This window comes from Sorex fumeus, unplaced genomic scaffold (assembly GCF_029834395.1).
Source record: "Sorex fumeus unplaced genomic scaffold, SorFum_2.1 ptg000051l, whole genome shotgun sequence".
Classification (NCBI taxonomy): Eukaryota; Metazoa; Chordata; class Mammalia; order Eulipotyphla; family Soricidae; genus Sorex; species Sorex fumeus.
In genome coordinates, this window is record NW_026606108.1 from 15,880,632 (window position 1) to 15,895,007 (window position 14,376).

General features: G+C 43.9%; 1 protein-coding gene across 1 annotated transcript in view; it reads left to right on the top strand.

Annotated features, from left to right (window-relative positions):
- Positions 1–13,080: 13,080 nt before the first annotated feature.
- The window catches only part of COMMD10 (COMM domain containing 10), a 158,549-nt gene continuing 157,253 nt past the window's right edge, over positions 13,081–14,376 (top strand). Inside the window, exon 1 of the mRNA XM_056124490.1 lies at positions 13,081–13,130. Within this exon, the coding sequence (XP_055980465.1) occupies positions 13,090–13,130 (41 nt within the window). The 5' untranslated portion in view covers positions 13,081–13,089. The remainder of the gene's footprint in view (positions 13,131–14,376) is intronic.

Below are 14,376 nucleotides of genomic sequence, written 5' to 3' on the forward strand. Positions count from 1 at the left end.
TTCTTGCCTAACCACTATTGCAAGTACATGCAGTACTATATTGAACAGCAGTGGAGAGAGTGGGCATCCGTGTCTCGTCCCTGATCTTAGAGGGCAGACTCTCATTGAGGATGATGCTTGCCGTAGGCTTGTGGTAGATGGCTTTAACTATATTGAGGAAAGTCCCCTCTATACCTATTTTGGCAAGGGTTTTCATCATAAATGGGTGCTGAATCTTGCCAAATGCTTTCTTTGCATCTGTTGATCTGATCATATGGTTTTTATCTTTTCTTTTGTTGATATGATGGATTATGTTGATTGATTTCTGAATGTTAAACCATCCTTGCATCCCCGGGATGAATCCCACTTGGTCATGGTGTATGATCTTTTTGAGGAATTGTTGGATTCTATTTGCTAATAGTTTGTTGAGGATCTTTGCGTCTTTGCTCATCAGGAATATCGGCCTCTAATTCTCTTTCTTTGTGGTATCTCTGTCTGCTTTTGGTATCAGTGTGATATTTGCTTCGTAGAAACTGTTTGGAAGTGTTTTTGGTATTTCAATTTCGTGAAAAAGCTTAAAGAGGATTGGGAGTAAGTCCTCTTTAAAGATTTGGAAGAATTCACTAGTGAATCCATCCGGGCCAGGACTTTTGTGCTTGGGGAGACTTTTTATTACCATTTCAGTTTCCTTGATGGTGATAGGTCCGTTCAGGTATTCCAGGTCTTCATGGTTCAGCCTTGGGAGGCTATAGGAATCTAGGAATTTATCCATTCCTTGAGGTTTTCGTGTTTCGTGGCATAAAGCTTCTCAAAGTGCTCCCTGAGGATCCTTTGAATTTCTGTAGATTTTGTTGTAATGACCCCCTTTTCATTTCTGATTTGGTTTATTGGGGTTATCTTTCTCCCTTTCTTTGTGAGTTTTGCTAGAGGCTTATCAATCTTGTTTTTCTTGAAGAACCAGCTCTTGGTTTCATTGATCTTTCAGATTGTTTTTTGGGTTTCCATCTCGTTAATCTCTGCTCTGAGTTTTATTATTTCCCTTCTTCTGTTCGGATTGGGCTCCTTTTGTTGGTCGTTCTCCAAGCTCTTAAGCTGTGAGGTTAGGTTACTTATGTGGGCTCGCTCCTTTTTCCTGAGGAATATTTGTAGAGCTATAAACTTTCCTCTTAACACAGCTTTTGCTGTGTTCCATAAGTTTTGGTAACTCGTGTCCTCATTTTCGTTCATTTCCAGGAATCTTTTGATTTCCTCTTTGATTTCCTTCCTAAGCCACTCGTTGTCCAAAAGTGAACTGTTTAATTTCCAGGTGTTTGATTTAGTTTTCTTTTTTTGTGTGTGATTTACTTCTAATTTCAGCGCTTTATGATCAGAGAAGATTGTTGATACAATCTCTTATCTACTTAATTTTATGGAGGTATGTTTTGTGGCTCAGCATGTGGTCTATCTTGGAGAATGTTCCATGCACACTTGAGAAGAATATGTATTCAGCTTTTTGAGGATGAAGTGTCCTGTATATATCTACTAAGTCCCTTTCTTCCATTTTTTCCCTCAGATGAAGTATGTCCTTGAGTCTGGTTGATCTATCAAGAGGTGATAAAGCGGTGTTGAAGTCTTCCACTAATATTGTGTTGCTATCAATGTCTTTCTCCAAGTCTATGAGTAGTTCTTTTTAAGTAGTTTGCTGGTCCCTCATTAGGTGCATATACATTTAGTGTTGTAAGTTTTTCCTATTGTATAGATCTCTTGATCAATATGAAATGGCCTTCAGTGTCTCTTGTGACCTTCTTCAGTCTGAAATCAGTGTGGTCTGATACTAGGATGGCTACCCCAGCTTTTTTATGGGAGTTGTTTGCCTGTACAATTGTTTTCCAGCCTTTGAGTCTGTGTTTGCTTTGACTGTTGAGATGTGTTTCTTGCAGGCAGCAGAATGTTGGGTTCAATTTTCTAATCCATCCTGTCACTCTGTGTCTTTTACTTGGTGTGTTTAACCCATTGACGTTGAGAGAGACTTAGTTATGGGGTTTTGTCCCATTTTTTCTGTTGAAATTTGGTGTATTTGAGGGGCCTGTCTTGTCTTAAAGTAGCCCATTTTGTAGCTCTTGTAACCATGGTTTTGAGTCTGTAAAGTTCCTGAGCTGTTGTTTGTTTGTGAAACTGTGTGTTATTCCTTCTGTTACGAATGAGAGTCTCGCTGGATAAAGTATTTTTGTTGAGGCATTTATCTCATTGAGTGTTTTCACTATATCCCACCACTGTTTTCGGGCCGTGAGGGTTTCATCAGACAAATCATCTGTGAATCTTAAGAATGCTCCGTTTTTTCTTTTTCAAACCAGATTTTAAGGGTACTATATACTTAGACCTTTTCCATACTTGTTGATTTATTTATTTATTTGTTTATTTTTATTAGTGAAACACCATGAAGTACAGTTGTAGACTTACAAACTTTCGTGCTTGGGTTTTAGTTATACAGTGATTGAGTATCCATCCCTCCACCAATGCCCATTCTTCACCACCAATGATCCCAGCATCCCTCCCACCCCCATCCCTCCCCACCCCCCATCCCACCCCGCCTCTTTGACAGGGCATTCCCTTTTACTCACTCTTTCCTTCAGGGAGTTGTAGTTTGCAATAGAGGTATTGAGTGGCCATCGTGTTCTGTCTGTAGTCTACTTTCAGCACGCATCTCGCATCCCGAGTGAGTCCTCCAAACATCCTTTACTTGGTGTTACCTTCTCTATCTGAGCTGCTTTTTCCCCCAGCATGTGCTGTCGGCTTCCAAGCTGTGGAGCATACCTCCTGGTACTTATCTCAACTATTCTTGGGTGTTTGACTCCCATTCTGTTACTTTATATTCCCCAGATGAGTGCAGTCTTTCTATGTCTGTCCCTCTCTTTCTGGCTCATTTCATTTAGCATGATACTGTCCATGTAGAACCACTTGTATGTAAATTTCATGACTTCATCTTTTCTAAAAGCTGCATAGTATTTGATTGTGTATATGTACCAAAGTTTCTTTAACCAGTCAAAGGATGCTCCTTTATAGGAAATTTTTTTCTTTGATCCTTGCTGCTTTCAGAATTTTGTCTCTATCTGAGGTTTTGGTTATTTTGATCAGGATGTGTCTTGGGGTATTTTTATTCAGATTTCTTTTAGCTGGTACCCTTCGGGCCTCCTGAATGTGGTCGCATATTTTCAGCTCTGGAAACGTCGTAGCAATGATGTCTTTGACAGTTTCTTCTTCATCAGGGTTTTCTTCCTGTCCTTCTGGGACTTCAATAATTCTTATGTTACTCCTCTTGGCTTCATCCTGATCTTCTCTTGCCATCTGTTACCAAATTGTGAGTCTCTTTCAAATTCTACTCTTTTCTGGAGAATGTGTGGACTTCATCTTCAAGCTCACTGATTCTGTCCTCAGCAGCTGTTACTCTACTGCTGAGGCCTTCCACTGAGTTTTTCAATTCGCCTACCAGGTTTTTCAGGTCTGACATTTACATTTGTAATTTTGTTTGCATTTTCCTCATTTCTACCTTCAAATCCTCTTGTCTTTTATTGGCATTGTTTTCCATTGTTTCTTTTAGTTCCCTAAACATCCTCAGTAGCTCCCTTCTAAATTCCTTGTCAGGGAGGTTTGTCTAGCATTTCATTACTGTTGGTGTCTTCTGGGCTAGCCTCTTTAATAAGTAAGCTTTGTGGGCTTCTGCATTGCTTTACCATTGTGACCTGGATGAATGAGGAGAGGGTGCCCAGAACGGTTCAGCTTTGGTTTCATGTGGTATGCAGACCAAGGGTGAAAACCAGCCATTCTCAGGGGATCTAGTTCTATGCACAGCCCTGGTAAGGGGCCCTGCCACCGGGCGGGTACCTGGATGAATTAGGAGAGGGTGCCCGGAATGGTTCAGCTTTGGTTTCACTTGGTGTTCCTCAATTTCTGTCCCCTGCAGAGCAAGGGTGAAAACCAGTCATTCTCAGGGGATCTAGTTAGACTCAAGTCTTGGGAAGGGGCCCTGCCGCCGGGTGGGTACCTGGATGAATGAGGAGAGGGTGCCCGGAACTGAAAGGAGGGTTTCTTGCAGAGAAGACAGATGTGTTAATTACCTAGTTCCCCTAAATATCCTGCCCCGCTCCCATGCTAAATCAAAACTGCAATTTGGATTTCTTAAGAAAGCAAAACTTGGTGACTGCACTAAAAGTTGGTATCTCTTTTCTTTCCTCCTCGCTGACGTTGTTGTAAGGATTGAACGTCACTAAGGTCAAATTTGGTAATACTTCTATTCAGATCTGTATCCCACTTGTCAAATGGAGAAACCAGAATATCCCCCCAAGTGGTGGTTCACCTTTATGTCCTTGTGTTTGTTTGTTTTAAATTTCAGGATCAGTATTTTAGAATCATATTTTTCTGAAGGAGAAACTTGTTATACAAATGTGTGTGTTGTAAACTTGCTGATGGAAAAATACTTATCTAGCTCCACACTGCTTTTTATATTCTGATACCTAGTGGGAGGCTTACTAAAAGTTGAACTTGTCCTTCTTTGAATTTCCTTTTAGGACTGAATCTTATCTCCCTCTCTGTGGTTCTTCTGTTTCAGTGTCTATTAGACTCACCCAGAAGAGTAGCAGTATAATAGATTTTTGCTTTCCTGTGCTCCAAATTTCTGATTAGTTAGGTTGGGGTGAGGCTTATCATTACACCATTTCCCAGGTGGTAGATATTGATGCTGCTGATTTGGGGACCACATTTTGAAAGGTCTTCCTGTAAGCTTTATTAGAGACATTATTAACAGAAGCACTTAAATTGAGTATTTGAATTCGAGGGGCCTCCCAAGCATTGCGCTGGGAACTACTTGGCAGTACCCAACAATTCAGGCCAATAGTTCTGTGCTGGATCTGGCAGTGCCACGGGAGGGGTATGCAGTGGCAGGGATCATATCTGAGACACAATCATGCATGCAAGGCACATGGCACAGCACTTGAACTCTCTTCCCAGTCCTGAGAAATCAATTTCAAAGTAAAAAAGTCATAGAGTTTTCAGAGTTTATTCCACCCCTGCCCCCCCCCCCCAAACACACACACTCTCTGTCTTATTTCAGATGCATTTATTTTTGCACATTTATACATGGCAGGGAAGATTCCACTGTAATTTCAGATAAGGGGAATTAAATTTGACTGTGATGACTGTTCTCTTATATGTGTAGCAGGAAAATATTCCAACAATTTATTGGGTTTTCCAGATTCCACTCACTTTTTCTAAGCATTTGCTGTGATCCAAGCATGGCTCAGTGGTGCTTCCAAGCCATTGCCTTCACCTCCCTGTAAGGAAGTCATTAATATTCACTCCCCCTGTCAGATCTTCAGAGTTGCCCCTCTGAAAGACATTGCCTTGAAGTTAGGCTAAGTGTGGACTTTGGGGGTTGTACTTTGAGAATAATTGTTATTTGGTAAACGGCTAGTTTATCAAATACTGATTTTAGAGTCATATAACTTTCAAATTGACAGCACATCTTGAGAATGAACTGGTTGGCAAATACCAAGCCCAGTGCTTGGTAGTGAGATAGGGCCTGGAGCCAGCCCCTTGTGGTTCCTTTATTCCAGGGGATTAGAATCTGAAAGCTGGTACTTTTAGTGTTGACTTTGTCATTTTTACAGATGAGGAAATAGGGACCCAATGAGAGGAAATGATTTAGTGAAGAACCCAGAATTAACAGTGTTTTGAATTCCAAGACTAATGGGGGTTCTTTCCCAGACAAAAGTATTTTCTAAAGTTTTCTAATCCTAGAACTCTCCCAGATGCTTTGAACAATACATATTCCTGAACTATATTCCATACCTCATTAATCAGAAGCACAGGGATAAGACCTGAAATCTGTATTTTAGAACAAATACCCTAGATAAGTTTGATAAACACAACCTTGTCTCCATGTGTCATAGTTCTAAAAAGCCCTTTTCTTCAGGGGAAGTTTTTCTAGGAGATTAATTCAAGGAAAAATTCTCTTCTGGGGGTTTAGTGCTCTAGATTACTAGAGATACGCTCATGGGCAAGATTCCAGCTAAAGGCGTATTGCTTTCTCCTTCCTTAGCTAGTAATCCATTTAAATGATCACGATCACGATCACAACCATACTGTTGTTCGTTGATTGCCTCGAGCAGGCCCCAGTAACGTCTCCTTCGTCCTAGCCCTGAGATTTTTAAAAAAGTGCCATATTCAAGGCTCTTTCAGGGTTAGGAGAATGAGACCCATCATTGTTACTGGTATTTGGCTTATTGGGTACGCCATGGGGAGTTTGCCAGACTCTGCCGTGTGGGCAGTTTACATTCAGTAACCTGCCAGTTTGTCCAAAGTAAGAATGAGATAATAAGATGTCGCTTCCGGGAGCTGGGTTTTATAGTCTCTGGGTTTTGGCTGTTGATGGGATTACACAGCGCCAGTTGGTGGGTGTGACCCCTGCCTACTGGAATATGGAGGATCTGGGTGGAGGATGCTCAGCCCTGATCCGAGCAGGCTTGGAGATCTCAGCCCTGGGACCCACATACCTTTGTTCCTCTGCCGGTACCTTCATGCATGTGGAGAGTGGTCTCAGCATGGTGGTGGCTGGTTCTGGAGGTCTTCGGCTGCTGGAGCCCTGGTCAGGGCGGGGAGGGAAACTCAACCTGCTCCCCTCCAAGGGGCCCCAGCGAGAACAGCCAGACGCGGGGACAGGAGACTCTGCTCTGTTCTCTTCCAGGAGCTGGGTTTTATAGTCTCTGGGTGTTGGCCGTTGATAGGATTAAATGGTGCCAGTTGGTGGGTGTGACCCCTGCCTACTGGAATATGGAGGATCTAGGTGGAGGATGCTCAGCCCCAATCCGAACAGGCTTGGAGATCTCAGCCCGGAACCTGCATGCATTTAAACAATTATATTAATTTTACTTCTCACTAATTCTACTCATTTTGTATAAACACAGTAAGAGATACATTAAGCTTAAAGGGTAGCTCTTCCTGGGAACATCTCGATATATATCCCAGACTACGGTCCTCAGGCCAGGTTAGTCTTTCCTAACCCCAGCAGGGTCCTTATTTAATTACTTTTTTTGTGTCATGACAGAGTTTGTTCCATGACCATAAGTAATTTTTATGGTGCTTGTCCCTTTTCAATGCCAGAGTAGTTTAGAGCTTGCCCTAGATCCATCCAAGTCCCTCACTGGGACCCTTCTTTTTGGGGGTGTTAGGAAGTAAGGTGACTGGGGCTTAAATCAGGTAAATATTATTTGGATCATTAAATTCCATGTTACAAAAGCATAGCAACAACTGTCTTCCTGTGTCTACACAAAAAGGACATTGCTAAACCATGCAAAGGACATAAAGGAAAGAGAAATGCAATATAGGATCAGGAGTACGTGATGGAATTGGGTGTGCCTCGGGAGCACTGTGGTGGGAGTAAATAAACCTACTCTTCCTGCAAGAGGAGCAAGGAAAATTCAGTGTTATCCAACACTGGGAAAATCTTGTGGCCAGCATGTGGAAAGTGCCGGAAAGTGCACAAGCTCTGGAGCATGTGTAAGCACAACAATGGAGCATGTACAACCCTATTTCTCAGCCCTGCACCATTGCTGAGTGTGTTATCATTGCAGGCCAGTGTGGAGCCCCCGGTGAGCACCCTAACCATATTCCAGCACCACAGCTAGGAGTGTGTGTCACCCCTGTTACTCCAAAAAAAAAAAAAAAAACAGGAAGGGAAGGGTGGAAAAAGGAAGAATTTAAAAAAAAAATTTAGGCAAATTAACATGCAAATATCTTTCTAATCTCCTGTCAGCCCATCTTAAACAGAAAATGAGATCATTCAGTTTAAAATGATTTTTAAAATTTGCATGTTGGCAAATTATGTTGGTGAATTTTCCAAGTGAAGTCAAAAATAAAGTTAAGGTCTGCATAATCACTAAAAAGGCGTCTTGTATGGGTTTTATGGAAGTGCTAGTCAAACCTTTGAGGAAGTGCTTTTTTTAGAAATTGAGTTATTTTATCTTGATTTAATGTCAATTTAATGCATTTTTAAAAAGCTCTATACCCAAAATGATTTTTGCAAAAGTAAATTTAGGGGGATTGTCAAAGATTCATTTTGTGGCTGTCTAATTTTATCACAAAATGAATAAAGCTCTTTAGTTATCTGAGCTAAATTCAGATTAACAAGGAAGATCACTGTATTATCTGATTACATTAGTGAAGGAAATTGCCTTGTCAGTATAAAAAAACTTTTCTCTTTCTGCTCAGTTATCTTTTATTGCTGATGGCATGTCTTCCTGAATATATATGGAAATTGTAAGGAAAACTACTTCACAGAAGATCATTAAAATATGAACTGTTAGCCAAGTCACCACAATAACCATTCATGCAAGGTTTTACAGCTAGGAGGCCTATCACATTAATTTACAGAATAACTTTGAATCTAATTTGTAAAAATTTAAATCATATTCCTCAGGTGTTTGATGGGTTCCCACAGCCCACCATATTTTTCTTGATTCTGTGGAAGAGAAGTCACTTTGCTATCCTCATTAATGCCAAATTAGCAGCAATTGGTGTTTGTGTTTTAGTTAGCAGTTTTAGCATCTTCTCCGCCATCTCTGCCCCTTCACGGTAACTTGGTTGTCTGCGTGTAGTTTTCAGTTGCCTAATATTTTAGTCAGATATAAGAGATTAAGAGAGCTTGGGACTGAACTGTTTTTCCCTTGTGGTGCATTCAATAGTCCTGCGTGCAATAATAGAAACACTATTATGTCTGCTCATTGTGACTGTCCATCCATTCATTCAGACATGCTTGCAGTTATTTACTTATGAGCAATTCCTGTTTTCCAGACTCTGTGCTAAGGATCCGTTGGGTAAGCCAAACCAAGCCAACTACTTCTGAGCTATCTGGAGTCCAAGGAAACTCAGACCACTCACTACCCTGCTGTTCCTTGGAGCTGTCTTGTGTTTGCTTTATTGGTAGTGAGAGCTCTAAGCTAGAATTAGCAGAAGGAATAGAAATAAATATGTGTAACATGCTTTGTGGAAGCAAAAGTCCCCCTATTGGACTTTGATAGCAAGGTAAAGGAGTTGGGAATTATTTTCTCTAATCTCTGTAAAGCTTTGTGGCATTTTCAGGAAATACCTGTTGGACTTTTTAGTGAAAGCACTTGATGCTGGAGTTGCAGATTTTATTTTCAACCAATTTTCACAAGATACTCACTTTTTCTCGGTGAGGATAGAGTGAAGGCCTGACAGAAGGCACTGGCAAGAGTCTTGCCTGCTCATTTTAGCTACCTCTGTATCCAGTAAGAACCAGGGGTGTGTGTGTGTGTGTGTGTGTGTGTGTGTGTGTGTGTGTGTATGTGTGTGTGTGTATGTGTGTGTGCCTTGCATGGAAAACTTTGAGTTGCTGAGAGCACTGTTGATTATTTTAACTGAAACAGAATCTATACCACCTAGCTTTTGGGCCCACACACTACCACCAGCACATAGAGAAAAGTGAGAAAAGAAGGAAAGGAGGAATGTTTTTTTCTTTAAAGATTGTAGATTCAGCATCTTAATCTAGCTTTAAACATTTTTATACCATACTTAGCAGAATAATATCATTAAATAATTCTTAGATTTTTGCACATAATCTTGGAAGATGAGGGCCATTTGCACTTTCTGGGTATTAATCTGCTTTTCCTAAAACTAGGTTGAAAAAGAAATTATTTCTTGTATGTTTGGGCTCCCTCTGCTGGTCATGTACATGCACTTTAAGTTAGAAGAAAATGGGAATTGTGAAAAAAAAAATTTGCCCTCTCACTTCCTCTCCATTCTCTAGTCAATAAATGTCCAGCACATCTGGAGCACAATCCCACAAGCCTGTATTTGTTTCTGCATGCTTTCCCACGTAATCCAGCAGAAACAACGAATATTCTGGCTGTGAGTCCATCTGGAGTGAGAAGCAGGAGGTAGAATTCACTTCAAACTACCGAACTGTGCTCTCAGGCACTTTTCTTTGTTGTTAAAAAGTGAGATATTCTTACATTTGACCTTTCCAGTGCATTCTTATTGGGAACCTTGTGTTCTGTGAGCACTGGCAAACTTCAGGCAAGTCTAGACAAAAAAGTCAAACGCCAAGTGCCCTAGGAGCTGAGTGGGGTTGGGGTCTCTGAGGCCAGTCTGGAGTTACTGAGACCTCCAAAGATACTCTGAGTAGTGCTGCCAATTGAACTCAGTGTCTCCACCTACTAGCAAGTGTTCTACTCAGGGAGCAGTTGGAAGGATTCTGGATGACCCTTGAACTAAGGGTTTGCTCCAGTCTAAATGGCCCTTCATCTCTGCTGGGCCTTCATCTCCCTGCTTAGCATTCCTGGATTCATCTCAGTTGACTCTGGAGCTGAACAAGGGTTTGTTCACTTAGATGCAGCTGCTGTCCAGTGACCATAGTTGGCCTTCTGCATCCTCTCAATGGCTACAGACTGAATCCATGACTTCCACAATTGCATTTCCTTCCTTCCTTCCTTCCTTCCTTCCTTCCTTCCTTCCTTCCTTCCTCCCTCCCTCCCTTTCTTTTTTTTATTTTTGGGCCACACTTCCATCTCTGTGCTCAGGAGTTGCTCCTGGCAGTGCTCAGAGACCATGGAGCACTGGAATTGAGCTTGGGTCTTCTGCATGCAGTGTATACTTTGCATGCACTCAGACCATGGATACATCTCTGTCACAGAGCCCAAAAAAAAAGTCTTTATTTTTGAACCACACCTTGAAGTGCTTGGGCTGCAGCGATAGCACAGCGGGTAGGGTGTTTGCCTTGCATGCGGCTGACCCAGGTTCGATTCCTCCACCCCTCTCAGACTGGCAAGCTACTGAGAGTATCTTGCCTGTACGGCAAAGCCTGGCAAGCTACCCATGACGTAGTCAATATGCCAAACACAGTAACAAGTCTCACAATGGAGACGTTACTGGGCCCGCTTGAGCAAATCGATGAACGATGGGAGGACAGTGCTACAGTGCAATGCTACCTTGAAGTGTTTGGGGACCCCTCTTGGCTCAGCGTTTGTGGATGACTTCTGCAGCACTTGGAGGACCACACAGTGCCTTGGTCTGGGAAAGACTTGTCCCTGTTAGGAAACCTCATGGCCTTCGTTTCTGTTATTTTGAGCACTAAAATGGGGAAGTGTGATGGGACCTTTCTTGCTGGCCCACCTGAGACTCACACGGTCTTAACAGTCAGGGATATGCACAGTTATGCAGAGCACAATGCCCCCAAACAAGCACTAGTCCTTTAAACAAAGAGCAAAGGAAGATGTGGCCCTTGGAGACCCAAACTCTCTGAGGGCACAAAAATAGATTCCTGGGGTGGAGTGGAGGAGTGCGGGGTGTGGGTAGATCTTGAGGGAACTTTTGGTTCTGATATTATGGAGTCAAAGGGGGAATTTCTGAGCGCTGAAGACGAGGAAAGGGCAGTCCTGGAAAGAAGTCCACTCTCTGGGGTGGCCCAGTGGAGAAGACAGGGGCCTTCTGAGTCAGGATTGTGAGTGCCAGTCTCACCTCTGTGGGTGGTCACATGCTCACACTCTGGCCCTCTGTGTGTGTGTGTGTGTTTGTCTCCGAGGATTGCAGTCAGTCATGACTGAGAGCACCCCGTGTAAGGCCCCCCCACCAGGTGTGTGGAATGTTCTGGATGTAAATGCATTTGTATGTTTTCAACACAGTGTATAATTGACTCAATTACCCAATGTGGGGATTATTCATGTTTAATTACAATCTGGTTTCTCCTTTCAGTTAGGATGTTTTGGAGCTGCTCTAGGAATGCCAGCAAATTTAAATAATAATTTAAGTAGAATATAATTAGGTAGGAAAATGAAATGCAATCCTTTGCCAGCTCCTGAAGATTCCACAGCTGAAGTCATTTGAATCCATTCACCCTCTTCTCATTTTTCTGTCGTTTTATTACCACGAAATCAGATTGTTTTCCATAGATTATTCCAGCAGTTTCCTGTCTGGCTTTCCTGTTCTCTTTCCGAATTGCAACAGTCTTTGTGCACAAAGTCAGCTTCAATACATACATACACACACACACACACACACACACACACACACGCTTGTGTAATAGTCTTTCTGTAGAAAGTCAGCTTCAATACACACACACACGCACGCACTCTCCTTCAAGACCTCCCTCTTGTGCAACCCACCCCAGACAGGTTCCTGACCCCACTCCCGTGCCTTCATCTCTGACCCCTCTGTATGTGTTGAAAGCGGTATGTTTTCCTCTAAGGTAGACCTCAATAGTCTCTGCCCTTTTACCTCCTTCCCTATGCAGCATCTGGCTTAGCGCTGTCCCCTTCCTCTGTCCCACCCAGGACACTGTAAGTTCGTGAACCATGGGAAGATCCCGAGAGCAGAGTTTTGCCTTTTATATTCTAGTGCTTTGTGCAGTTGCTGGCATAGTCGGCACTTCGTGAATAGGGCTATGAGCGTGCCCTACCTCCAGGTTTGCTGCAGAGCTGTGACAGCTTCAACTTCATTTTCATTTCATTAAAAAAGTACCTTCTGGTTTGGGGGCCACACCCGGGGGTGCTCAGTGCTTACTCCCGTCTTTGCGCTCAGGGTTCACTCCTGGTGGGGCTGGGAGAGTAGATGGAGGACCGTATGCGGTGCTGAGGATCGAACAGGGTCGGCCAAGTGCAAGGCAAACGCCCCACCAGCTTTACTATCTCTAATGCCCCTCGACCTTATTTTTAAAAGAATCATCTAGCCGGGGACAAACGCAGGAATGTATGCTTGGAACGCGGAAGGGAGTCCGAACCCCAGCATCGCACGGTGTCGCCCACCCCTGCCTACTGACGCCCCCCACCTCCACCGCCACGGAGCGATCCCCAGGCACATACAACATAAAACAAACTTATATCCACGAAAGTCACCCAGAGAACACGGCAGTATATCAGCCCAAATAAATCTAGGGGGCACGGCATTATTCAGTACGGTTGGAGAGGCCAGGAGGCCCACGCGCCCTATTGCCCCACGGGTCCCGCATCCCCTAGAAGCCGCTGTCAGGCGCCGCCGCCGCGGGCGTTGGCCCTTCCGGCTCCCCGTCCGCCGCGCCGCCATTGGCTGCGCGCGGGTCAGCTGACCCGTAGGGACGCTTCGAAGATGGCGGCGCCCGCACCTCTGCTCCTGCGGGAGAACCCCAGGTAGCCGGCCCCGGGAGGCGCGAAATGAGTCGCGCAGGGACGGACCCGTGGGCTATGGCCTCGGCGCCGAGAGGGGTCCCTGGGGGTGGGAGGGGCGTCTCGCCGCTTGCAGCCTGGTGTTCCGGGTCGGGGGTCCTCAGCGCGCCCTGCGGCCGTGCCTGCCCTAGCGTGGCCCCGACAGCGCCCGGCCTGTCGGGCGACGCCCCAGCACGTGCAAAGGCATCGCGTCTCCCTTTCCACCGGCCGTGCACGGGATGCAAAATCCTCGCAGATCTTACACCTTTTTTTTTTCCCTTTTAAATTTTGCAAAATCTTACTTACGCCCGTTTTGTGACTCTTTAAAAACGAATGCTGCTGTTCCTTAAAGTGGGCGTGGCAGGCGGGGGTGATGATTATTGGGCGGACTACGGTTTTACAATGCAGGCGAACACCCTTCTTCAATAGGGTAAACTAGCTTGCTCAGAGACGAGCTAGCCAGAGTTGGGTGGCGTTGGTTTTTTTTTTGTTTGTTTGTTTCCATTTTCTTTCTTTTCATTGAATTTCTACTGGTGGTTGTTGGGGTCAGTTTTCGTCAGTGGTGAAGAAATGTTCTCTTTTCAAATAAAATGATTTCGAAAATGACTGCATTTAATGACAAATAATTGTGTGCGGCGGGGGTGGGGTGGGGTGGGGTGAGGGGGTGGGGTGTAGAAGTGGATGCAGACAAATCACAGAGGTGGGAAGTAGCTTCTTTTGTTTCTGGATTGGGTGGGGAGCTATTTTGTTTCACCTTTTATTTTTTACTGAGGCAAGCATCTTCTAGAAGAGGGTGATCATTCTCATTCTAATTTTTCTGTCTTCCTGGATTACCTGAGTTTTGAAAGTGGCTCATTACCATTGAAGCTAGGTAAAAAACTGGACTTAGTGTTCCCCCCCCCCCCCCCCCATGGTTTTGGAAGTATTTTAAAAACTCTGCATTCTTAACCCGTGAAATCGGACTTTCTGTTTTTGGTGTCATAGCCTCAATTGTCGCTACCCATGCTCCTGCTCTTTCTTTAGTTTCGTTTGGAGAAAGTGAAGGCATTGAACCCCGATGCTAAATTAATCCCATTTCCATCAGAGTACAGCCTTCCCCCAAGAGTTTGCCTTGCCTCAAAGAAAGAGACACTGCTAAATGGATGCTTCACTAGAAGTACTTTCCACAGGGACGGGGCACAGGTAGAGGTATCAGGAATCCGATCCTGTGCCCATCCCCCCACCCCACCCC